Source organism: Leucopleurus acutus (assembly GCF_964270905.1).
Source record: "Leucopleurus acutus genome assembly, chromosome: 8".
In the NCBI taxonomy this organism is placed as follows: Eukaryota; Metazoa; Chordata; class Mammalia; order Artiodactyla; family Delphinidae; genus Leucopleurus; species Leucopleurus acutus.
The window spans coordinates 26,832,203-26,859,719 of record NC_139151.1 but is presented as its reverse complement, the minus strand read 5'-3'; the positions used below and the strand labels follow the sequence as shown (position 1 = coordinate 26,859,719).

General features: G+C 36.7%; 1 protein-coding gene across 1 annotated transcript in view; it reads left to right on the top strand.

Annotated features, from left to right (window-relative positions):
• The window catches only part of CWF19L2 (CWF19 like cell cycle control factor 2), a 195,461-nt gene extending 177,950 nt beyond the window's left edge, over nucleotides 1-17,511 (top strand). Inside the window, exons 17-18 of the mRNA XM_082845542.1 lie at nucleotides 13,417-13,518; nucleotides 16,257-17,511. Coding sequence (XP_082701668.1) covers nucleotides 13,417-13,518; nucleotides 16,257-16,400 — 246 coding nt within the window. The 3' untranslated portion in view covers nucleotides 16,401-17,511. The remainder of the gene's footprint in view (nucleotides 1-13,416; nucleotides 13,519-16,256) is intronic.
• Nucleotides 17,512-27,517: the final 10,006 nt, after the last annotated feature.

The window sequence follows — 27,517 nt, the reverse complement described above, 5'->3', positions numbered from 1 at the left end:
AAGGAAATAGATATCCAGGTATAGGAAGCACAGAGAGTCCCAAAGAAGATGAACCCAAAGAGAACCACACCAAGGCATATAATAACTAAAATGGGAAAAAATGAAGGTAAAGAGAGAATTTTAAAGTCAACAACAAAAAACAGTTACGACAAGGGAATTTCCATAAGGCTATCTGCTGGTTTTTCAGCAGAAACTTTGCAGGCCAAAAGGGAGTGGCATGATATATTTAAATTGCTAAAAGGAAAAAACTAAAGAGTTCATCAGTACTAAAGTGACCTTACAAAAAATGTTAAGGGGTCTTCTTCAAGTGAAAAAGAAAGGACCAAAACAAGAAATAAGAAAATACAGGAAGGGAAAAACCTCACTGTTAAAGGCAAGTAAAGGCAGTGGATCAATGAACAGGTAAGGGATAGGCATAAAGATGTAAAATATGACATCAAAAATAGAAAGCATGAAGGGGAAATTAAAAAATATAGATCTTTTAAAATGTGTTTGAACTTAAATGACTATCAGTTTAAAACGATAGATATAGATATACATCAACATATGTGAACTCCATGATAACCACTATATATGCAGTATTTTTGCTGGTAAGCCATCTAGTACCTATTGTAAGGTTGTTTTTTAAAACCTGGATATATACCTAAAATAAGTACCTGGAGGATTTTAATATTTTAAAATAACCAATAGAGACAGTAAGAAACATACAAATTCTTGGAATGGTTGTTGTATATTCAACTTTGAAGTGTTTTCTTTTCTAAATCACCACATAGCATTTTATCTGAGACTATTTGAGAGTAGATGGGGAATGAATCAGATGACCTCTTGAGGTCACTCTTAGCTTAGGATTTGATAATTATGTGGATGGAGTTGTGAAGAGAACTTGAGTATAAGAATAATTTCAAAGCAGGTCACTTTTTACAAGGTTAACAAATTTTCCAGTGTCTTTTTTAAATGATAATTATGTTTCTGAGCATGAAGTGAACAATCTTGATTTATTTTAACATTATTTTTATTCTGAAGAAACCTCATTATCCTTCTTTTAAAAAACTCTATGTCCTTAGTAGGTGCATAAAGTATTTTATGTGTGTGTTGGGGATGTGCTGATTTTTTCTTCCATAGTGGATTCTTGGTTGTTAGTAGAGATTGACATATTTGTAATTCATTCTGATTCTCTGTTGATTTATGTTTTTATTTCTGTGAGTATAAGCTTCTCTTTTTATGTCTATTTTGTTTACTTGCTCTGGGTCTTTTGATTTCCTTGCAGTGTAGTGTGAAGTTCATGGATATATACAAGAAAAACAGATCTGAATGTTCATTGCAGAGGAGTTGTATAATATTCAGTAACTTGTCAAGAAAGTGGTCTTTTTTCACAAGACAATTTTATTGAGATTTCACATGAATTCTTCCTCAACTTTTTCTTTTTTTTACAACTTTATTGGAGTATAATTGCTTTACAATGATGTGTTAGTTTCTGCTTTATAATGAAGTGAATCAGTTATACATATACATATGTTCCCATATCTCCTCCCTCTTCTGTCTCCCTCCCTCCCACCCTCCCTAGTTCACCCATCCAGGTGGTCACAAAGCACCGGGCTGATCTAACTATGCTATGCGGCTGCTTCCCACTAGCTTTTTTTTTCTTTTTTAACATCTTTATTGGAGTATAATTGCTTTACAATGGTGTGTTAGTTTCTGCTTTATAACAAAGTGAATCAGTTATGTATATACATATGTTCCCATATCTCTTCCCTCTTGCATCTCCCTCCCTCCCATGCTCCCTATCCCACCCATCTAGGTGATCACAAAGCACCGAGCTGATCTCCCTGTGCTATGCGGCTGCTTCCCACTAGCTATCTACCTTACGTTTGGTAGTGTATATATGTCCATGCCACTCTCTCACTTTGTCCCAGCTTACCCTTCCCCCACCCCATGTCCTCAAGTCCATTCACTAGTAGGTCTGTGTCTTTATTCCTGTCTTACCCCTAGGTTCTTCATGACATTTTTTTTTCTTAAATTCCATATATATGTGTTAGCATACAGTATTTGTCTTTCTCTTTCTGACTTACTTCACTCTGTATGACAGACTCTAGGTCCATCCACCTCATTACAAATAGCTCAATTTCATTTCTTTTTATGGCTGAGTAATATTCCATTGTATATATGTGCCACATCTTCTTTATCCATTCATCCGATGACAGACACTTAGGTTGTTTCCATCTCCTGGCTATTGTAAATAGAGCTGCAGTGAACATTTTGGTACATGACTCTTTTTGAATTATGGTTTTCTCAGGGTATATGCCCAGTAGTGGGATTGCTGGGTCGTATGGTAGTTCTATTTGTAGTTTTTTAAGGAACCTCCATACTGTTATCCATACTGGCTGTACCAATTCATATTCCCACCAGCAGTGCAAGAGTGTTTCCTTTTCTCCACACCCTCTCCAGCATTTATTCTTTCTAGATTTTTTATTCTTTCTAGATGATGGCCATTCTGACTGGTGTGAGATGATATCTCATTGTAGTTTTGATTTGCACTTCTCTAATGATTAACGATGATGAGCATTCTTTCATGTGTTTGTTGGCAGTCTGTATATCTTCTTTGGAGAAATGTCTACTTAGGTCGTCTGCCCATTTTTGGATTGGGTTGTTTGTTTTTTTGTTATTGAGCTGCATGAGCTGCTTGTAAATTTTGGAGATTAATCCTTTGTCAGTTGCTTCATTTGCAAATATTTTCTCGCATTCTGACGGTTGTCTTTTGGTCTTGTTTATGGTTTCCTTTGCTGTGCAAAAGCCTTGAAGTTTCATTAGGTCCTGTTTGTTTATTTTTGTTTTTATTTCCATTTCTCTAGGAGGTGGGTCAAAAAGGATCTTGCTGTGATTTATGTCATAGAGTGTTCTGCCTATGTTTTCCTCTAATAGTTTGATAGTTTCTGGCCTTACATTTAGGTCTTTAATCCACTTTGAGCTTATTTTTGTGTATGGTGTTACGGAGTGGTCTAATCTCATACTTTTACATGTCCCAGTCCAGTTTTCCCAGCACCACTTACTGAAGAGGCTGTCCTTTCTCCACTGTACATTCTTGCCTCCTTTATCAAAGATAAGGTGAACATATGTGTGTGGGTTTATCTCTGGGCTTTCTATCCGGTTCCATTGATCTATATTTTTGTTTTTGTTCCAGTACCATACTGTCTTAATTACTGTAGCTTTGTAGTATAGTCTGAAGTTAGGGAGCCTTATTCCTCCAGCTCCGTTTTTCGTTCTCAGCATTGCCTTGGCTATTCAGGGTCTTTTGTGTTTCCATACAAATTGTGAACATTTTGTTCTAGTTCTGTGAAAAATGCCAGTGGTAGTTTGATAGGGATTGTATTGAATCTGTAAATTGCTTTGGGTAGTAGAGTCACTTTCACAATGTTGATTCTTCCAATCCAAGAACATGGTATATCTCTCCATCTATTTGTATCATCTTTAATTTCTTTCATCAGTGTCTTATAATTTTCTGTATACAGGTCTTTTGTCTCCTTAGGTAGGTTTATTCCTAGATATTTTATTCTTTTTGTTGCAGTGGTAAATGGGAATGTTTTCTTGATTTCACTTTCAGATTTTTCATCATTAGTGTATAGGAATGCCAGAGATTTCTGTGCATTAATTTTGTATCCTGCTACTTTACCAAATTCATTGATTAGCTCTAGTAGTTTTCTGGTAGCATCTTTAGGATTCTCTATGTATAGTATCATATCATCTGCAAACAGTGACAGCTTTACTTCTGCTTTTCCGATTTGGATTCCTTTTATTTCCTTTTCTTCTCCGATTCCTGTGCCTAAAACTTCCAAAGCTATGTTGAATAAGAGTGGTGAGAGTGGACAACCTTGTCTTGTTCCTGATCTTAGTGGAAATGCTTTCAGTTTTTCACCATTGAGGATGATGTTGACTGTGGTTTTGTCATATATGGCCTTTATTACGTTGAGGTAAGTTCCCTCTATGCCTACTTTTTGCAGGATTTATATCATAAATGGGTGTTAAATTTTGTCAAAAGCTTTCTCTGCATCTCTTTAGATGATGATATGGTTTTTTTCCTTCAATTTGTTAATATGGTGTATCACGTTGATTGATTTGTGTATATTGAAGAATCCTTGCATTCGTGGAATAAACCCCACTTGATCATGGTGTATGATCCTTTTAATGTGCTGTTGGACTGTTTGCTAGTATTTTGTTGAGGATTTTTGCATCTATGTTCATCAGTGATATTGGCCTGTAGTTTTCTTTCTTTGTGACATCCTTGTCTCGTTTTGGTATCAGGGTGGTGGTGCCTTGTAGAATGAGTTTGGGAGTGTTCCTCCCTCTGCTATATTTTGGAAGAGTTTGAGAAGGGTAGGTGTTAGCTCTTCTCTAAATGTTTGATAGAATTTGCCTGCGAAGCCATCTGGTCCTGGGATTTTGTTTGTTGGAAGGTTTTTAATCACAGTTTCAATTTCAGTGCTTGTGATTAGTCTGTTCATATTTTCTATTTCTTCCTGATTCAGTCTTGGCACGTTGTGCATTTCTAAGAATTTGTCCATTTCTTCCAGGTTGTCCATTTTATTAGCATAGAGTTGCTTGTAGTAATCTCTCATGATCTTTTGTATTTCTGTAGTGTCAGTTGTTCTCCTTTTTCTTTTCTAATTCTATTGATTTCAGTCTTCTCCTTTTTTTCCTTGATGAGTCTGGCTAATAGTTTGTCAATTTTGTTTATCTTCTAAAAGATCCAGCTTTTAGTTTTATTGATCTTTGCTGTCGTTTCCTTCATTTCTCTTTCATTTATTTCTGATTTAATCTTTATGATCTCTTTCCTTCTGCTAATTTTGGGGGTTTTTTGTTCTTCTTTCTCTAACTGCTTTACGTGCAAGGTTAGGTTGTTTATTCAAGATGTTTCCTGTTTCTTGAGGTAGGATTGTATTGCTATAAACTTCCCTCTTAGAACTGCTTTTGCTGCATCCCGTAGGTTTTGGGTTGTCGTGTCTCCATTGTCATTTATTTCTAGGTATTTTTTGATTTCCTCTTTGATTTCTTCAGTGATCACTTGGTTATGAAGTAGTGTATTGTTTAGCCTCCACGTGTTTGTATTTTTTACAGATTTTTCCTGTAATTGATATCTAGCCTCATAGCATTGTGGTCGGAAAAGATACTTGAAACAATTTCAATTTCCTTAAATTTACCAAGGCTTGACTTGTGACCCAAGATATGATCTATCCTGGAGAATGTTCCACTTGAGAAAATTGTGTATTCTGTTGTTTTTGGATGGAATGTCCTATAAATATCAATTAAGTCCATCTTGTTTAATGTATCATTTAAAGCTTGTGTTTCCTTATTCATTTTCATTTGGATGATCTGTCCATTGGTGAAAGTGGGGTGTTAAAGTCCCCTACTATGAATGTGTTACTGTCAATTTCCCCTTTTATGGCTGTTAGTATTTGCCTTATGTATTGAGGTGCTTTTATGTTGGGTGTATAAATATTTACAATTGTTACATCTTCTTCTTGGATCGATCCCTTTATCATTATGTAGTGACCTTCTTAGTCTCTTGTAGTAGTCTTTATTTTAACGTCTATTTTGTCTGATATGAGAATTGCTACTCCAGGTTACTTTTGGTTTCCATTTGCTTGGAATATCTTTTTCCATCCCCTCACTTTCAGTCTGTATGTGTCTCTAGGTCTGAAGTGGGTCTCTTGTAGACAGCATATATATGGGTCTTGTTTTGGTATCCATTCAGCCAATCTGTGTTTTTTGGTGGGAGCATTTAATCTATTTACACTTAAGGTAATTATGGATATGCCTGTTCCTATTCCCATTTTCTTAATTGTTTTGGGTTTGTTATTGTTAGTCTTTTCTTCTCTTGTGTTTCTTCCCTAGAGAAGATCCTTTAACATTTGTTGTAAAGCTGGTTTGATGGTGCTGAACTCTCTCAGCTTTTGCTTGTCTGTAAAGGTTTTAATTTCTCCATCATATCTGAATGAGATCCTTGCTGGGTAGGGTAATCTTGGTTGTAGGTTTTTCTCCTTCATCACTTTAAATATGTCCTGCCAGTCCCTTCTGGCTTGCAGAGTTTCTGCTGAAAAATCAGCTGTTAACCTTATGTGGATTCCCTTGTGTGTTATTTGTTGTTTTTTCCCTTGCTGCTTTTAATATGTTTTCTTTGTATCTAATTTTTGACAGTTTGATTAATATGTGTCTTGGCGTGTTTTTCCTTGGATTTATCCTGTATGGGACTCTCTTTGCTTCCTGGACTTGACTAAATATTTCCTTTCCCATATTAGAGAAGTTTTCAACTATAATCTCTTCAAATATTTTCTCAGTCCCTTTCTTTTTCTCTTCTTCTGGAACCCCTATAATTCGAATGTTGGTGCATTTAATGTTGTCCCAGAGGTCTCTGAGATAGTCCTCAGTTCTTTTCATTCTTTTTTCTTTATTCTGCTCTGCAGTAGTTATTTCCACTATTTTACCTTCCCGGTCACTTATCCGTTCTTCTGCCTCAGTTATGCTGCTATTGATCCCATGTAGAGTATTTTTAATTTCATTTATTGTGTTGTTCATCGTTGTTTGTTTCATCTTTAGTTCTTCTAGGTCCTTGTTAACTGATTCTTGCATTTTGTCCATTCTATTTCCAAGATTTTGGATCATCCTTACTATCATTATTCTGAATTCTTTTTCAGGTAGACTGGCTATTTCCTCTTCATTTGTTAGGTCTGGTGGGTTTTTACCTTGCTCCTTCGTCTGCTGTGTGTTTTTCTGTCTTCTCCTTTTGCTTATCTTACTGTGTTTGGGGTCTCCTTTTTGCAGGCTGCAGGTTCGTAGTTCCTGTTGTTTTTGGTGTCTGTCCCCATTGGCTAAAGTTGGTTCAGTGGGTTGTGTAGGCTTCCTGGTGGAGGGGCCTAGTGTCTGTGTTCTGGTGGATAAGGCTGGATCTTGTCTTTCTGGTGGGCAGGCCACATCTGGTGGTGTGTTTTGGGGTGTCTGTGGACTTATTATGATTTTAGGCAGCCTCTCTGCTAATGGGTGGGCTTGTGTTCCTGTCTTGCTAGTTGTTTGGCATAGGGTGTCCAGCACTGTAGCTTGCTGGTCATTGAGTGAAGCTGGGTGTTGGTGTTGAGATGGAGATCTCTGGGAGATTTTCGCCATTTGATATTATTTGGAATTGGGAGGTCACTTGTGGACCAGTGTTCTGAAGTTGGCTCTCCCACCTCAGAGGTGCAGCACTGACTCCTGGCTGCAGCACCAAGAGCCTTTCATCCACACGGCTCTGAATAAAAAAACAGATGGATAGAAACCTAGGACAAATGGTGAAAGCAAAGCTATACAGACAAAATCTCACACAGAAGCATACACATACACACAAAAAGAGGAAAAGGGGAAAAAATAATAAATCTTGCTATCAAAGTCCACCACCTCAATTTGGGATGATTAGTTGTCTATTCAGTTATTCCACAGATGCGGTGTACATCAAGTTGATTGTGGAGCTTTAATCCGCTGCTTCTGAGGCTGCTGGGAGAGACTTCCCTTTCTCTTCTTTGTTCGCAGAGCTCCCGGGGCTCAGCTTTGGATTTGGCCCTGCCTCTGTGTGTAGGTCGCCGGAGGGCATCTGTTCTTCGCTCAGACAGGACGGGGTTAAAGGAGCAGCTGCTTCAGGGACTCAGGTTCTCTCAGGCGGGGGGGGGGGGGGAGGGAGGGGTGCAAATGCGGGGCGAGCCTGCGGCGGCAAAGACCGGCAGGACGTTGCACCAGCCTGAGGCTTGCCATGCGTTCTCCTCGGGAAGTTTTCCCTGGATCCCAGGACCCTGGCAGTGGCGGGCTGCACAGGCTCCCATGAAGGGAGGTGTGGATAGTGACCTGTGCTCGCACACAGGCTTCTTTTTGGTGGCCGCAGCCGCCTTAGCGTCTCATGCCCGTCTCTGTGGTCCGCCCTGTTAGCCGCGGCTCGCGCCCGTCTCTAGAGCTCCTTTAAGCAGCACTCTTAATCCCCTCTCCTCGTGCACCAGGAAATAAAGAGGCAAGAAAAAGTCTCTTGCCTCTTCGGCAGGTCCACAGTTTTCCCCGGACTCCCTCCCGGCTAGCCGTGGTGCAGTGACGCCCTGCAGGCTGTGTTCATGCCGCCAACCCCAGTCCTCTCCCTGCGCTCCTACCGTAGCCCGAGCATCAGCTGCCAGCCATGCCCGCCCCAGCGGGTGAGCAGACAAACCTCTTGGGCTGGTGAGTGCCAGTCGGCATCGATCCTTTGTGTGGGAATCTATCCGCTTTGCCCTCCGCACCCCTGTTGATGTGCTCTCTTCCGGAGTTTCCGCCCCGAAGCTTTCCCCCTCCGCCACCCGCAGTCTCTGCCCACGAAGGGGCTTCCTAGTGTGAGGAAACTGTTCTTCCTTCACAGCTCCCTCCCACTGGTGCAGGTCCCGTCCCTATCCTTTTGTCTCTGTTTATTCTTTTTTGTTTTGCCCTACCCAGGTACGTGGAGAGTTTCTTGCCTTTTGGGAAGTCTGAGGTCTTCTGCCAGCGTTCAGTAGGTGTTCTGTAGGAGTTGTTCCTCGTGTAGATGTATTTCTGGTGTATCTGTGGGGAGGAAGGTGATCTCCGTGTCTTACTCTTCCGCCATCTTCCCGATTCCCCCCGCCATCTTCCCAATTCTACCCCTCTACTTTTTAATATGATTTTTAACTGTAATTTTGTGTTAACTGTAGCAGTTGAAAAACATCTAAGACGTCTTGGGTTTGAGTTTCAAAGCTAAGCAAAGTCCACCTCAAGGAAAATTTGGGTTTACCCTAAGACCATCAAATATGAGGACAATTATACGAAGTCAGGATTAAAATCTGGAATATTAAAAGGGGAAAGCTCAAATACTACTGTTTTCCTATCATCAGTAAAATTTTTTGCTGTAATTCTGTCAGTACTCTTCATGGGTGGTGCCAATGTTCCAACTTCTATCCCTCTGGCTGGTCAAGGCAGGAAAAGGAAGTGCTAAATGTACATATACTTTTATACTGAATCCTTTGCAATGCCTACCGACTCACAACTTTTCAGGCAAGACATTAGGTTGTACCTTTTCTGCCTGCAGTGAGAGAAGAGTTCTTGTGGCACGCAACTGTTCTTTGTTTAGAAATAATGTGTTCATTTTGCCATCTTGGCAATTATGCCATATGTTGTTGAGCTTTGGTATGTATTGATATATACAAATTACCACAAACTTAGTGCTTTAAAAACAGCACATTTGTTATCTCATAGTTCTGGAAGTCACAAATATGAACTCGGTTTTACTGGGCTAAGTCAAGGTGTTAGCAGGCCTACTTTTTTTTTTTTTTTTTTTCCTTTGGAGGCTCTCAGGGAGAATCCATTCCCTTGCCTTTTTCGTTTCTAGAAACCACCTGCATTCCATGGCTTGTGGTTCTTTCCTTTGTGTTCAAAGTCAACCAGTATAGCATTTTCCAGTCTTTCTCTGACTCTGATCCTCCTATCATATGCTATATAACCCAGGATAATCTCCCCATTTCAAGACCCCTAACTTAATTGTATCTGCAAAGTCCTTTTTGCCATATAACGCAACATGGAAGCCATTTTTTCTGCCAAACACAGTGTAATACAAACAAAAAGCATGGGCACTGTCATCATAAATTGCTTTCTGAAGTTATCTCTTCCTCAAAGTACTGCTTTTTAATTGATGGTAGTCTACAACATGATTTTAGCCATTCAAATTCATGTCTCACACGTTGATCTACTTCAGGTAGCAAAAATATTTTAATGATAATAAAGGCCATATATGACAAACCCACAGCCAACATCGTCCTCAATGGTGAAAAACTGAAACCATTTCCACTAAGATCAGGAACAAGACAAGGTTGCCCACTCTCACCACTATTATATAACATTGTTTTGGAAGTTTTAGCCACAGCAATCAGAGAAGAAAAAGAAATCCAAATCAGAAAAGAAGAAGTAAAGCTGTCACTGTTTGCAGATGACATGATACTATACATAGAGAATCCTAAAGATGCTACCAGAGAACTACTAGAGCTAATCAATGAATTTGGCAAAGTAGCAGGATACAAAATTAATGCACAGAAATCCCTTGCATTCCTATACACTAATGATGAAAAATCTGAAAGAGAAATTAAGGAAACACTCCCATTTACCACTGCAACAAAAAGAATAAAATACCTAGGAATAAACCTACCTAAGGAGACAAAAGACCTGTATGCAAAAAACTATGAAACTGATGAAAGAAATTAAAGGTGATACAAACAGATGGAGAGATATACCATGTTCTTGGATTGGAAAATCAACATTGTGAAAATGACTCTAGTACCCAAAGCAGTCTGCAGATTCAATGCAATCTCTATCAAACTACCAAAGGCATTTTTCACAGAACTAGAACAAAAAATTTCACAATTTGTATGGAAATACAAAAGACCCCAAATAGCCAAAGCAATCTTGAGAAAGAAAAACGGAGCTGGAGGAATCAGACTCCCTGACTTCAGACTATACTACAAAGCTACAGTAATCAAGACAATATGGTACTGGAACAAAAACAGAAATATAGATCAATGGAACAGGATAGAAAGCCGAGATAAACCCATGCACCTATGGTCACCTTATTTTTGATAAAGGAGGCAAGAATATACAATGGAGAAAAGACAGCCTCTTCAATAAGTGGTGCGGGGAAAACTGGACAGCTACATGTAAAAGAATGAAATTAGAACACTCCCTAACACCATTCACAAAAATAAACTCAAAATGGATTAAAGACCTAAATGTAAGGCCAGACACTATAAAACTCTTAGAGGGAAACATAGGCAGAACACTCTATGACATAAGTCACAGCAAGATCCTTTTTGACCCATCTCCTAAAGAAATGCAAATAAAAACAAAAATTAAAAAATGAGACCTAATGAAACTCAAAACTTTTACACAGCAAAGGAAACCATAAACAAGACCAAAAGACAGCTCTCAGAATGGGAGAAAATGTTTGCAAATGAAGCAACTGACAAAGGATTAATCTCCAAAATTTACAAGCAGCTCATGCAGCTCAATAACAAATAAACAAACAACCCAATCCAAAAATGGGCAGAAGACCTAAATAGACATTTCTCCAAAGAAGATATACAGATTGCCAACAAACACATGAAAGAATGCTCAACATCCTTAATCATTAGAGTAATGCAAATCAAAACTAAAATGAGATATCACCTCACACCTGTCAGAATGGCCATCATCAAAAAATCTACAAACAGTAAATGCTGGAGAGGGTGTGGAGAAAAGGGAACCCTCTTGCACTGTTGGTGGGAATGTAAATTGATACAGCCACTATGGAGAACAGTATGGTGCTTCCTTAAAAAACTAAAAGTAGAAATACCATACCACCCAGCAATCCCACTTCTTGGTATATACCCTGAGAAAACCATAATTCAAAAAGTGTCATGTACCACAATGTTCATTGCAACTCTATTTACAGTAACCAGGACATGGAAGCAACCTAAGTGTCCATCAACAGATGAATGGATAAAGAAGAATTGGCACATATATACAATGGAATATTACTCAGCCATAAAAAGAAACGAAATTGAGTTATTTGTAGTGAGGTGGATGGACCTTGAGTCTGTCATACAGAGTGAAGAAAGTCAGAAAAAGAAAGACAAATACCGTATGCTAACACATATGTATGGAATATTAAAAAAAAATGATCATGAAGAACCTAGGTGCAGCATTGGGAATAAAGACACATACCTACTAGAGAATGGACTTGAGGACACAGGGAGAGGGAAGGGTAAACTGGGACAAAGTGTGAGAGTGGCATGAACACATATACACTACCAAATGTAAAACTGATAGCTTGTGGGAAGCAGCTGCATAGCACAGGGAGAACAGCTCTGTGCTTTGTGACCACCTAGAGGGGTGGGGTAAGGAGGGTGGGAGGGAGGGAGACGCAAGAGGGAAGAGATATGGGGATATATGTATATGTATAGCTGATTCATTTTGTTATAAAGCAGAAACTAACACACCATTGTAAAGCAATTATACTCCAATAAAGATGTTAAAAATATATACATATATATATATATATTTTAACGGAGCCTTCCATTTCTTTTTCTTTGACTATCAGATTTGCACAAAGTGCTATTAATAGATGGAAATGAAAGTCATATTTGAATAATATTCTCTGTGCCAAGCATTTATATACATTTTTCTATTTGATCTTCACAGCAGACTTCTGAGCTCTTCATATTTCTCATGAGACTCACAGATGTTAAATAACTTGCCTGAAGTTACGTAGTTATAAGTATCAGAGCTGTGATTAGAGCCTTGTCTTTCTCTTTATTTTTTTCCTAATTGTCTGTGTCATACATGTTTTCACATTTTATTTTAAAATGTGAAAATATTTTTAAAAAGCACAAAGTAGTAACCCATTTCTCTGCATTTTACGTATTGTACTATTTTGTAAACTGATTATTTTTTAATTATGCTTTACCTATAACCTGAACAAGTCTTTATAATCCCCAATTTTAATTGCTTTATACTATTTCAAGATGACCACTCTTCTTCCACCATACCATACTATCTCTTTCCAAGTCATGCCTTCCTGAGGACACAATACAAAATATATACAGTTAAGTAGAAATATGTAATTCACTGCCAAAATTAGTAAATGCTGACTGTATAAGGGTATTAGAGGAGAGAGATATTACTTTAAATTGACCAGTTTGAATACTTTCTAGTGACAGAATAAGGGCTTGAAGGAAAAACTTGCAAGGACACAAGATCTACTTAACTTTTAAAGCTAGAAATTATGGCCTTTTCCAATCAAGATAGTGTTTAAAATACTTCATGCATGCACACGTGTGTGTGTGTTTGTGTGTCTGTGCGTGAGTGTGTATAGAAAGAGGGAGGGATAAAAGACAGGGAAAGATAATAGCTAATCATGGAAATATTTTGAAACAAGGTTGGTAAACTAAAAATTTCTATACCCACCTCACCAGTTAATAAAAAACTATGATTGTTCATGTTTAATTTATCTTTGATCCATAAATAGCAGTATAATCTCAGGAGTGTTATACCTCTGCATTGTGAGGAAAATATAAGAAAGTATATCCTTAATCTCTATTTGCATAGTTTAAGGAAAATTACTCGGTTGTTATATATTTTAAAAATGCCTTTTCTTTCCTGTTTCCCCATAAGACAAAAATAATTGGTTCTGATTATAATTGCTGGATATTATAAAGCACTATCTAGCTGAAAGGCTACCAAATGAAATGTTTTATTTAAGAAGTTAGGTTATTGTTTAAATACCTATAGAACTGGAAATTCAGTGTATACGTTTGTCTTGAGGGATGCTTAATTAGGAAGAGGGATTAAGCATAACTTTCTGATTTCATGCTGTATTCATGTGTGATTTATCTGTTTATTTAGGTACCCAGAGGCTTACCTTACTTCTCTGTGAATTTTGGCCTCCAGGGAGGGTTTGCCCATGTCATTGAAGATCAACACAAATTCCCTCATTACTTTGGAAAGGTATGCTCACAAATTTAGTAAAGTACCAGAGTTTAGCAATTTTGTAATACTTTTCTTTTGAAGGGAAATCAAAACTTTGGGCACAATATATAGTGAAGTTGGTTATTACTGTTCCACCCAAGTTTTAGAGGGAGTACCCAGAAACTGTTAATAAATATATCCCAGAATATTTATAACAGGAATATTACTTTGTAACCAAACATTTGTTGACAGTGTCAATGGTGACTATAATGTTTTTCCTCTCTCTTTGTGCTGAGAGTGATTGATGATAATTGATAATGATGATAAGGCACTCATTGAGGGTTTACAATGAGCCTGTTACTGTTCTGAGCACTCATTTAATGCTCACAATAACTCTATTATATAGATATTTTTATACTTTCATTTTATAGATGATGAAACTGAGCTACAGAGAGGCTATATAACTTCCCCATGGTCATGTGCTAATAAGTGACAGAAACAAGGGGTGCATAAGCTCATGGTTGAACTAGAGAACAAATGATCTCACATCTTCATTTATAATTAAGAACGATATAGTCCAAGAATGTGTCACTCATTTCACACAGATAGTTTCTGGACAGATACTAGAGTGTAGATCTTTCATTTTTTGCTAGTGGATTTTTTCTGTTACTACAGATTGCCTTCTAGGGTTATAGTCCTTAAATTTAAGGTCTACTGAGTATCTGGGAAGTATGTAAGTTAGTATCAGGGACTAGAATGAAATTAGTGTAGCTATTGAAGCAATCAAAAGAAGTCTGGGCAATAACAGCTCTAGAAGTGACCTTTCAATCTAGTATAACTCAGGCCTTTCTCTCTAAATTAGAGGAGCCTAGATGAACTCTGTCCATTGTTCCCTGTTCTTCCTCCCCACTTTCATCTCCTGTGTAAGATCATTTTCTGCAAAGAATAGTGACATGTAAGAGGTTTGGACTCAAAAATGTTTATGCTGTTATCCTTAAAGGTTAGCTAGAGGCCTAAAATCACATTCATCTATGAACTGTTGAGATATGTTACAGAAACTTGTCTGAGAATTTTTCAGAATATCTTTTCCCAGAGTTAATTAGAAAGAAATTTGTTTTCATTGCTCTGAAAAATTCTGTTGTTATTCAATAGAGCTTTATAACTCAAAGCTTTATGACTCTGCATTTATTTCTTTCAAAAAAAGAAAACTTAATTCTAGTGAAAATGAAATAAAATATCAATTTTTTAACTTGCATAAATTTAATTGGGAGATCGCCCCCCCCAATATTATGCATGTGCTATGATTTTTATGATACTGTTTTAATGTTAAAAGGAAAGCTTCTTTAGTTAGCATTACATCATTGATCCGTTTTCTCCAAAATCTTCTTTCCAAGAAACAGCCTGAGACCAAAACTCCCTTCAGCCTGCAGTTGTTTAGAGAGCAAGAAGGATTGGTCTCTTTCCATTAACATCTGCTTCAGTAACAGAACAAGAATCAGTCCTTATATGGTACCCATGAGACAAAACTTGATGCTTTATAGACAGTTTTAGATCAATTTATAAGCTAGGCTTTCTTAAACTACATTGCTAGTGATTGGCTGGTGCCAAGAAACTCTTGCATTAAATCTAAATGTGCCCTCTTTTTAAACTATGTCTCTCTTAACCCCTTTATTTCCCTTTCCCACTGAAAAGAGATTTCCTTTTCCATGAAGCTTTTCCTGATTTATCCAACAATTAGAATCTTCTTTCTTTTTGAGTTTCCATGTAGTCTGCTTTGACATTTGCCTTATTCTGCTTTATAACTCCCACCACAGCTCCACATTCTGTTATGAGCTTTCTGAAGACAGAGAAATGTATTTTAGTTATCTCTGTATCCCCTACAATATTTGGCACTTGCTTGTACATAGTATGTCCCTTTAGTATATTTGTTAAGATGAAGAACCTATGTCTTAGAGTGATTATGTCCAAGGTCTTACCACACAATCCTGCAGACCTAGACTGAATATGCAGAACTCAACCCTTAGCCCAAGATTTTCCTGTATTACTGTACTTCCCTTCCTCGAAGCATTATAAATCTCCCCCATATCTTTCTGTACATGGATACTCACTATCATAAATTTGATTAATTTCTGTAGCTGATAGCACAGGAAGAGGATCATGAAGGAAATGATCTAGAGTAATAAGCAGACAGAAATCCATTCCTTTCAGGGCTTGGGAATGTGACTTTTTAAATGAAGGTGATTTATAATTTCTAATTCTTGGTTTGCTTAGATTAGTACTAAAATATGATTTTGTTTCCTGAAAAAATATCTACAGCTAATAGTAGAAGAAACTGGCTTTTAACTATACTGGGTAGTATGGAGAACATTAGCCTGAGATTCAACTGTAGTTGAACAACCAAGTTAATAATTGCTACATGTTGATCAACTTTTTCTTCAAACTTTTACCAGAGCAGCTAATAAGGACCAAATTAGTTAAATTCCATTTTCTCTTCCTCCCCTTTGCTACTGTCTGATAGATGTGTTAACAAGCAACAAAATAGACAAATTGTTTGACAGGAGACACAGCTAGGACCCCTAGAATCACAGGGTTTGCATAGTTAGAACTAAATGAAAAGAATGTTTATTTTTAACTTGAAACTAATACCTATGTAAAATTTGATCCTCACGGAGAACCACTTAATGTTATATTTAGTAACAGAATAAATTGAAATAGTTTCATTCCTGTTTTTAGTATTTATACATGCACGTGTTTGTATTTTTCTCATTCTTTGAAAGGAAATCATTGGTGGGATGCTGGATGTAGAACCAAGACTTTGGAGGAAAGGGATCCGAGAAAGCTTTGAGGATCAGAGGAAGAAAGTACTGCAGTTTGCTCAGTGGTGGAAACCATTTGACTTCACCAAAAATAAAAAATGTTGAGACATACCTTTCATTTTTTATTTCCTCTTCATATTTCTTTCAGTTTTATTTCCATTGCATCTAACTAAACAACTGATCATCAGGTAATAGGAAGAGAATCATGATCTGGGTTTAATGACAACTGCATCATTGGATTGTGTCGGTTTCCTTCCCCACCTGCTCCTGTGGACTTCATTGTAGTAACTGTGGAGCAAGACCAGTTATGTCATGTGACCTGTTCATGTCCTGTTCTGTACCTCTGTCTTGGTATTCTGAACTATTTATATTAACATATAGAAAGACTTTTCTGAAGGATTATCTAGGAAGTATAGCAAATCATTGCTTCAGAGGGAAGCGGGTCTGCTTCAAGTTTGAGTCTGCTGACTAGCTTCTTTTGCATTTTTTAAACTAAGAGTTGGCATATTTAGTAGTAATTGAAATTTCTTTTCACAGCATTTTATAGAAGCTCTTAATTTTCTACCAATAGCATATATATTACTACTATTCTTTTTATTAAAGGAATAAAGAATGTCCCAAAAGTAATTAAGAATTAAATAAGGTATATAACATGTTCATGATTTGTTTTTATTTCTGTATTTTTAAATAGTGTCTTTGAATTTTGGTGATTTTAAAAGTAATTGTTCCAAAAATTACAGTTTACAGTTGTTTGGGGTTTGTATGAAAGTTAAAAATTTTAGCCAAATCGTCATTTTGGGGTTTTATTGATTATTACAAAATCTTAAGTAATGTGAGTATTTTTAGTGTCAGGAACACATTCTGTTGTCCCATATGATCTAAGGTTCTTCATTTTCCTTTATTCTTACACTTGGTGTGAAGAGAAAAACCCTATACATATAAAATATGGCCATGGTCTCTAAGAGTGTTCCTACTTTATTTTTTATATGGAAGATATTTTTGTAGTAACCCTTTTTCAAAGATGTTGATTTTTTTGGAGCGGAACCTTGACGTTTTGTCATGAAATGTTGAATATTTAGAATCAATGTGACATGTACTCTAGAGTAACTCCTAACTCGACGTAGTTATTTTTAATATTGACATCTCATTTCTTTAGTATCTTGAAAAAAGAGAAATGTTTATGTTCTATCTGAAGTTTTAAAATTTTAATAAAAGTTGGAAGTTTAATGGTTTCAGATTCTCAATATTTACAAATTGGATTTAAGTTATTATCACATTGATACTTGATAGTATTTTATTTTTCGCTGTTTTCAGACTCTTTTGGCCTTACTGCAAAGTCTCAGAGGAATCTTTAACATTCATTTATTCAATCAGTGAGTTAACAAACATTTGTTTGCAGGGCATTTTGTTGCATACTGGTAGTACAAAAATAAAAAAATACTTCCTATACCTTAAATTATTTCATAGTTTAGTGGTGCAAGAGATATGTTCAAAAATAATTACATAAAGAAGATGTGGCACATATATACAATGGAATATTACTCAGCCATAAAAAGAAACGAAATGGAGCTATTTGTAATGAGGTGGATAGACCTAGAGTCTGTCATACAGAGTGAAGTAAGTCAGAAAGAAAAAGACAAATACCGTATGCTAACACATATATATGGAATTTAAGAAAAAAAATGTCATGAAAAACCTAGGGGTAAAGCAGGAATAAAGACGCAGACCTCCTAGAGAACGGACTTGAGGTTATGGGGAGGGGGAAGGGTGAGCTGTGACAGGGCGAGAGAGAGTCATGGGCATATACACACTAACAAACGTAGTAAGGTAGATAGCTAGTGGGAAGCAGCCGCATGGCACAGGGATATTGGCTCGGTGCTTTGTGACAGCCTGGAGGGGTGGGATAGGGAGGGTGGGAGGGAGGGAGACGCAAGAGGGAAGACATATGGGAACATATGTATATGTATGACTGATTCACTTTGTTATAAAGCAGAAACTAACACACCATTGTAAAGCAATTATACCCCAATAAAGATGTTAAAAAAAATAATAATTACAGCACAATATAAGTTCTAATGCAAGATATGTGCCAAGTGTGTTCAAGTCCAGTGCTAAAGGACTATTTACACCTCCTCTGTCTTCATTCTTAGCTGATGAATCTTGCTTCCTGTTTTACTGAGAAAATAGAACTAAATAGAAGGAGTTTCTACCACATCTAATTAATATACCTGCATCTGTACCCAGGTACTCTGCTTCTCGTCTTGATAACTGTAGGTAAATTATTTTGTTGTCCTTACCTAGAGCTAGTCAACTCATTTATGTACTACTAGATTTCATCCTTTTTCACCTACTCAAATGCCTCTACCCTCTGAATTATTAGATTTTTTCCTCTCTGTAAGATTATTTCAATTAGCATACAAAACCTTTTATAATATATCAACAACAAGCCCTGGCATCATACTGCCACCCCTAGCCATTTCTCTTCTCCAGTTGAGCAAAATTCATTTAAAAAAAAAATCTGTTTCCTTTCCTTCCATCTTCTTCCTGTTCTCAGTAGTCAGACTTCATCCTCACCATTCTACTAGTTTTAGTTTTGTTTATGGTAAGGTCCTCAGTTCCTTCCACATTGCCAAATCAAATAATTTATTCTCAGTGCTCATCTTACTCTATCAGCTTCATTGGCATACTTGATCACTTCCCCTTCTTGAAACACTATTTTTACTTTGCTTCTAGAACACTGTCTCTTATTTATCTTCTTTCCTTACTGGCTGCATCCTCTCAATCTCCTTTGCTGGTTTCTCCTCTTGTCAACTTCTAAGTGTTGAAATGCCTATTCTCAAACCATAACTACTGTATTCACTCTCTCCCAAGGTAATTTTCTCAATAAAATGGTCTTAAATACTATTTTTAAGTTCATTCATTTACTCAGCAAATGTTTGAGTGTCTTCTATATGCCAGTCACTGGTCTGTGTGCAGGGGTTACATTAGTGAAGAAAACAAAAATCCCTGTATTTGAGGAGTTTACATTGTATCAGAGAAGACAGATAGTACACATTAGACAATAAATAAATTGTCTAGGAAATGTCAGAGGTGAAAAGTACTATGGGAAAATGAAAATAGAACAGAACAAGGAGGTTGTTTTCCAAATTTTTATTCACTTTGGACATCTTCACTGAATTCCAGAATCACATATCCAAATACCAACTTGACATTTGTTCTGTAACTGTATCGGTAGTAAGCATATATAAACTGAACTCCTGATTTTCCTCCTGTTCTAGTTATTTGTAATAACCATTTCATTATATCTCATGGTTTTATAGGTGAGACGTTTGGTCAGGGCTCAGCTGGATGATTTGCCTCTGCTTCAAGTTGTCCGGGGCCTCAGCTGGGATGGCTCAAATGTCTGGAGATGACTGGGGTCATATGTCTGGATACTCTGTTCTTCATACAGTGTATGTTGAAGCTGGAATAGTGGGAATGGTTCCTTTACTCACATGTGTGGTGCCTATAGTAGAATGAATGGAACAGCTGGGGACGGGCTTATAATACTCTTTTCTCCTATGGCAATTTCAGGGTAGTTGGACCTGCTATATGGCTTCTGGATTCCTCCAGAGCAAGCATTCCGAAAGACAGTTCCAAGAGATAAGAGGTGGAAGGTGCCAATCTTCTCGAGTCTGGTACAGCTTAACTTTTGCTGTGTTCTTTTTATGATAAAGTTGTCACAGAGCCCACCTACATTCAAGAAGAGGGGTCATAACCCTATCTCTCAGTGGGAGTAGTGTCAAATAATTTGTGTCAAATAATTAATAATCTTTAATCTACCACAGTCCACCCTCTGGCCACAAACTTATACTCCTCCTATGTGAAAAGCATATTCAAATCCACCCAGGAAAGTCCCATTCCAGTAGGGCATTAGGCTTAGGCTCAAAATTCAGGATCCCATCTAAATCAGGCCCAGATGGAGATGAGGTTACTCAGGTGCTTCAATCTGAAGACCTGTGAACTTAGACAAATTATCTGTACCCCTTACACACACACACACACACACACACACACACACACACATACACATACACATACACACTATCAAACATACAGTAGTAAGAGAAGTATATAGTTACTGCAGTAGAAACATTCATTGAAAAAGATGGAAAACTTGATGCACATTTTAGTCACTGTTCACTAGTAATTCTAAAATTAAGTCAAGCATATGTTACCAGTTGCTTGATTAGGGCCCCAGTCCTGCTTTTTTTTTTCCCCCCAGTCCTGCTTCTTGAGAATGACTCCATTGGGCTCTTTGCTCTGCCCTTTGCACTCTTGGTTCAACCCTCAGTCAGCCTTTGTTTTTCATAAGAAATAACTCAAGACTTACACTTCCAGCTAAGACAAAGTAGCCACATTATCTTCCTGTCCAAAACAACTGAAAAATAGACAACATATATGAAAGGATGGTTTTTAAGACATGGGATATCAGGCAAGAAGGTATAATGAGCCCTAAGAGATGGGGGGAAAGTGAGATAAACCCTGTATTACCCTATCTTATTGCTGTGTACCACCTTGTGGTACAAGTTGGGAGAATCCAGGCAGAGCCAGTTGAACTAACTGAGTTGAGGAAGTAGAGCTATGAGTCTGGGGAGACTTAAGACAACAGGACTGGTTACTAGAGAAGAGATTGCTACACAGAGAATTCTAGAGATCTTCAGAGGGTCCCCTTCTAGTATCTGTACAGTGACTAATTGTATGCATGTGAGGAAACTACCCAAGGCCAGGAAAAGATTGATCTACCCGAGATGATTAGAGGGAACCTTTCTTGATAGCTAGAATGGAAAATTTCAAGATTGACTAGGAATTGGGTAGAGTACACAGATGGTAATTGCAGTGTAGAATAATTATTCCAACACTTAGCACTGATCTAGTCTTGACATCTTAAAAGCAAGAGGCAAAAGGCTCAAACTGTTTCCAAGTAACTGCATCTCGGAACAGAGCTTAAAAGTATGTATAGGAATAAAAATATATCCAGTAGTCACAATAAAAAATTCAAAGTGTCTGGCATCCAGTCAAAAATTACAAGGCATGCAAAGAAAGCAGTTACATGGATAAATATATAAGATTTTTTTCTTATTCTCTAGATTTATTTAAAAGATATTTTACTTCTATAAACAAAACCCGTATGAGGTTTATAACATGTAAAAGCAAAATAAATGACAATAATAGCACAAGGGTGGGAAGGGGAGAAGTGAAAGTACAGGATATTTACTATATTTGAAGCAGTATAACATAACTTGAATGTAGGCTGTGATAAAGATATGTAATTAACTTTAAAGCAGATCCTAAGATAAAAAAAACGAGCAAATAGAGCTTCCCTGGTGTCACAGTGGTTGAGAGTCCGCCTGCCGATGCAGGGGACACAGGTTCATGCCCTGGTCTGGAAAGGTCCCACGTGCCGCGGAGCGGCTGGGCCCGTGAGCCATGGCCGCAGAGTCTGCGCATCCGGAGCCTGTGCTCCACAACGGGAGAGGCCGCAACAGTGAGAGGCCCGCATACCACAAAAAAAAAAAACAAGCAAATAAAGATTTATAGCAAAAACGCAACAAAGAGGGTAAAATGAAACATAAAATAATCTAAATGAAGGCAGAAAAAGAAGAACAGGGAAACAAAGTATAGATGGGATAAAGAGAAAGCAAATAACAAGATGATAGATTTAAACCTAAACATTATATCAATAATATCCATTTTTTATTGCCATATAGCAAATTACCACAACTTTAGCAGCTTAAAGCAACAAATCTTTAATATATCAGCTTCTGTGGGTCAGGAGTTCGGGCACAGCTTGACTGGGTCCTCTCTACTTAGGATCTCACCAGGCCAAGGTGTCACCTAGGACAGAGTTTTCACCTGGAGACTGAACCCAGAAAAGATTCACTTCCATACTCACATGGTTCTTTGCAGCATTCAGTTCCTTGCAGCTAGAACTGAAAACTTCAGTTGTTTCATGGCTGTTGGCCAGAAGGTGCTCTCTGCTCTTCTAGGCATCAGCAATTTCTTACCGCATGTGGTTCTCTAACATGGCCTATTGCTTCCTCACAACCAGCAACAGAGAGGGAGATTCCAGAAAGATGGCAGCTGAACTCTTACATAATACACAAAATCACATTTGTTGCCATATACTATTGGTAGAGGCATGTCACAGGTCCTGGATCCCCACACTCAAGGGGATGCAATCACAAGGTTGTGAACACCAGGACTGGAACATAATGGAGGCCACCCTAAGAGTTTGTCCACCAAAAATATGCCATTTCACATTTTAAGAACCTTAAAACTTTCTTCTTTCATTTTTCCCACCTTGCCCTTTGTTTTTCTACATTTTATTTCTATGTCTATTAGAATCTACAGAATACATTGTTATTTTTGCTTTAAACACCTGACTCTATTTTAAAGCAACTTTTTAATGAGGAAAAAAATTCTCTTATATATACACAAGTATTGCAATTTCCAGTACTCTGCATTCCTTTTAGTTGATCCAATTCATATTTGGTGTCACCTTAGTAAATGGAAATAAAGTCAGTTTGATTTTTTTAGCCTTGTCTGTCCTGTGTACCTGTTGTTCCTAATTTATTTATTGATTCTGTAGCAATGTGTTTTTTTTTTGGTTTCTCATTTTTTATAGCTAAGCAGTCTTCCTAATTCTATTTTTTAAATCATCTTGTTTTTGAGCTTTTGTCTATTGCATTTAGATTTTCATCAAGTTGCTCAAGAAGCACTTTACGGAAATTTCTTTTGTGTGAGTTTTCTTCTAATCGTGCTCTTTGTAGTTTGCATGCATTGTTTCAATTCATTTATACATTTATTCTTTACTCCTTTTTTCTTTTTTTTTTTGCTATGGTGTGTTTACAGAGTTGCCAGAATGTTTCTTTTCATCTTGTTCATGCTTGGAGATCTGTGTTGTACATTCTATCAGCAATAAAATTGCTTGGCTTTCTTCATACTTTTTAACTTGAACCAATTTGTTTTCCAGTCAGCACTGTAGTTTGAGACCTGGATAGTTCCTATTCTATCTACTTTTTCGTAGCCTGAGGAGATTGTGGGGAAGGGTGGAGAGTGGGGGTGTGATTGAGATGTTTTGTTAGAATTGCTGAGCTCTGTAAGTCTCTCTGTGAGATAGTAAATATTGTGTATCATAGTTCATATTGCCTAGTAGAAATCTTTCCATTCCCACTGGGAAAGATATGTGGGTTTTAAATTATTTCCCAACTCAGTGTTTAGTACTGGAGCATTCACTTCAAAAAGTCATCTCCATTGTCCACGTTTTCATAAGTTAGCCCATTTCTCTCCAGCCTTTTCCAATATTTTCTCAATGAAAAGAGGGAGGCAAATAAGAGAGAAAAGATATGGGTAATGACTGAGTTTGTTTTTTTTCATAATTTGGGGTATTAGTGACAATTCTGAAAACTTAGTAAACTCATTGAAGTTTTCCTTAATTTATGAATTTAATTCATTTATTCTTAATTCTTTTATTGATCAATATTTTTCTGCTTACTCTTAACTACATGTCATAGATTCTGATATAAAGTGTTTTCATTATTAGAAAATTTTACTTTCAGTTCGTATTTCTCATTTGACCCAAGGATTATTCAAAATAAGGTTTATTAATTTCAGTAGAAGATCATTTTTGCTTTTTGAATTTGTTAGTAATTTCTAGTACTACATTGTGATCAGATATTTTTTGTTAATATTTCTACTTTACGGAACTTTGTGGCCTCATAGATGATTACTTTTTATGAATAGTTTATATGTACTTTAGATGGTATACAGTCTACTATCAGCATGTCAAGTTTGATTTATAGTCATAGAGTCTATGTTATGTTGTTTAGGTCTTCTATATACATAGTCATTTTTTGTACACTTATTTTGTCTTGTACTTTGTTTTGTTAACGTCTTCTACTATTAGTGCAATTCTATCTTTGTCTTCCTGCATCTTCTGGTTACAGTGTTATTTGGCACAAGTTAACTATTATCTTTATTTTGAATTGTGGCTCTTAGCATTAAAAGAGAGCTTTCTTTGTCACAATTTTCCTTTTTTGGCCTGGATTATACTTTGCCTGGTACCCTTACTTTCTTATTGTTTTCATTTACCTAGTATTCCATTGTCCATCCCATTATTTTTAGCCTTCTTAAATAACTTTCTTATATGTGTCATACTGTTGGTTCTTGCTTTGAGAGCCAGATTGGAAGCACTTTTCCTTTAATAGATGTGTCAAACCCATTTATATTTATTAATATGAATGAATGTTTGGTCTCACGTCTTTCACAAAATTTTATAATTATTACATTTGCTCTGTTTATTTCTCCATGTAATGTACATTATTTGCTATTTCATTAAAAACTTTGTTGATATTTAGGAAGGTTTGAATTTTTGTTCTAGTGGTTACCATTTTACTTATACTTTATCCTCATTGTAATTAAATGTTTACTTTCTGATTTATCAGGTTTTTAAAACCCTTAATTCACACCTATTGCCTATATAGCATACAGCAATGAATGAGCTTATTCTACTTACTTCTTTATGTTCCATTTTTTAGTTATCTTATTTCTACCTGGTCACAACATAAAATGTTTATATATTGGTTTTGCATTGTCATTCCTATTACTCATTTGTCATAAAGCTTCTTCGTATTTAATAAATATGATAAATGCTCAGCATCATTTTAATTTGTTTATTGGCTGAAGTTTTCTCAAGTCATCTCTTGCTTGAGTGAAGCTCATTCATTACTAGATTCCTCATTAGTGGCTCATGGGTACACAATTATCTAATTTCTTATATTTAAAGATGTTTTTCTATAGTACTGATACTTGAAGGATAGCTTAGCTGAATATAAAACCCTTGATTCACACTTGTTCAGTTTTCTGAAAATTCTGTTTCATTGTTGCCTTGCCATATACATATGTGTGTGTGTGTGTGTATGTGATTTTGAGAAGACTGATGCCAGTCTAATTCTTTTGCCTTTACAGTTTATTTGGTCATGTAGCCTGTAATCCTTGAGGATTTTTTTTTTATTTCAAGTCTAAATAGTTTTAACAGGATATGTCTCAGAGTTGACATTCTAGGTTTACTTTTCCAGTTACCTTGAGGTCCCTTTCAAAATGTAAATTCAGATCTTTTTCATTTGTAATTAAGTTTTTATAATTATAGTTTTAAGTATTAATTCTGTTACATTGTTTTTATTTTCTTCTTCAGAGACTCCAATTATACATGTGTTATTTCTCCTTTGTCCACCATTTCACTCTTTCTAACCCTGTTTCCTTTCTCATATTGCTTGTTATTTAGCATTTCTTCTTTGCCTCTTAAATTTTCATTTAGTTTGTTCTCTATGGGCACCTTGTAATTTAATCTTCATGTATGATATGATTTTGCCTTATCTTCCATTTCTTTCTTGAATTTAATCATCTCTCAATTTTGCCAGTTATTTTTGCCTATTTCTGTTTTGTTTTTTTTTTAATTTTTTTGAGTTTTCAAGTCAGGTTGCTTTTTATATACCCAAATGCTACTTGAGTGTTTTAATTCAGTTTGCTTTGTTTTGTTACAGTTTTCTATGATTGTTGTTTTGGTAGAGTTTTGTTGAATCCTTGGTTGATTGAATCTGCAGATGTAGAACCACAGATATGGAGGAACCACAGATATGGAGGGTCGACTCTAAATTATATTCTTACATTTTCAACTGTATGGAGGGTTGGCATATCCCTAACCTCCATGTTGCTCAAGGGTCAACTGTAATTTGAGGTTTGGATATATCCTATCTTTTCCTCAGGTTGAGGGTATGATTTTTGTATAAATTTATTTGTTCTTGTTGTTCTTTATTGTTTCTGGTGGATGTGGGGAGACAAAGATGTAAGTAGCTGCCATTCTTCTTTATTACCTAGAGGCTCTCTCTTGTTCACTCTTAAATCCACCTCAGTGAGGCCTCCAAAGCTGTTTATTTTTGGAAGCTACAATAGTAATGTTGATCCAGTTGCCCAATTCAAAGCAAATTAACCAAAAAGACTATTTCAGTCTTTATCTTAATTACGTTCTCTATAGGACTGAACATTGTTGAACATTACATGAAACTCTTTTTACTTCATTGGTGGCCCTGTCTCTGTTTTCTTATTCCTCTTTGGTTTTTGTTTGTTTGTTTGTTTGCGGTATGCAGGCCTCTCACTGTTGTGGCCTCTCCTGTTGCGGAGCACAGGCTCAGCGGCCATGGCTCATGGGCCCAGCTGCTCCGCAGCATGTGGGATCTTCCCAGACTGGGGCATGAACCCGTGTCCCCTGCATCGGCAGGCAGACTGTCAGCCACTGCACCACCAGGGAAGCCCTCCTCTTTGTTTTTTATTAATATAGTTTCTGGTTCCTTTTTCTTTGTACACCCCTGAAATGAGTTCTTTATCTAAATACCCCATAAGATACTTCAGAATCAACATATCCAAAATAAAACATATTTTACTCATTTCCAAATTTTTTCTTCCTCCAGTAGATCCAGTTTCGGTGAATGAATCTAACCATAACCAAGTAAGCCACACCCCAAATTTGAGTCATCTTTTGTGCCTTCCACATTCAATGACCAATTGTGTCCTGAACAATATACTTTTTTAACATCTCTCAAATATCCTCCTTATTCCCTTTGGTATGGCATTGCTTCAGACTTCTGTTATCTCTCTTCTGAATTATTGTATTAGCCTATTGTTTCCCTTTCAGTTTTGCTTTTTTCTTTCAATATCAGAATTATTTCTTTAAAAAATCGTGTCATGCCTCTTCAGTGGTTCTTTTTCACCTAAAGGATAAAATCCAAACACCACAGCATGGGAGAAATTCCTTTCATAATATGAGTTCATCCTACCTTTCTGTTGTCACTTCTTCCTTCTCATGATCATCTCACTTCTTCTCCTAGTCAATGAAAATCATAGTGAACAAACTTTAATTCCCCTAACATATCATGCTGGTTTAGCCTCTTTACCTTTGTTCATGATGTTTCACTTGGACTACTTCCCACCCCCTTTCTACAACATACACACTTGGGGGATATCTACTAATTTTGAGGACATTGTTCCACCCAGATATTAACCTTCTTAATGGAGATTTTTACTGACACATGTGTTGAATTGATCGCTTTCTCTTTCTGTCCCAGTTGTAAAAGGCACAACATTCTGATGTAGCACCTATAAGATATTATTTGATTTATTTATTT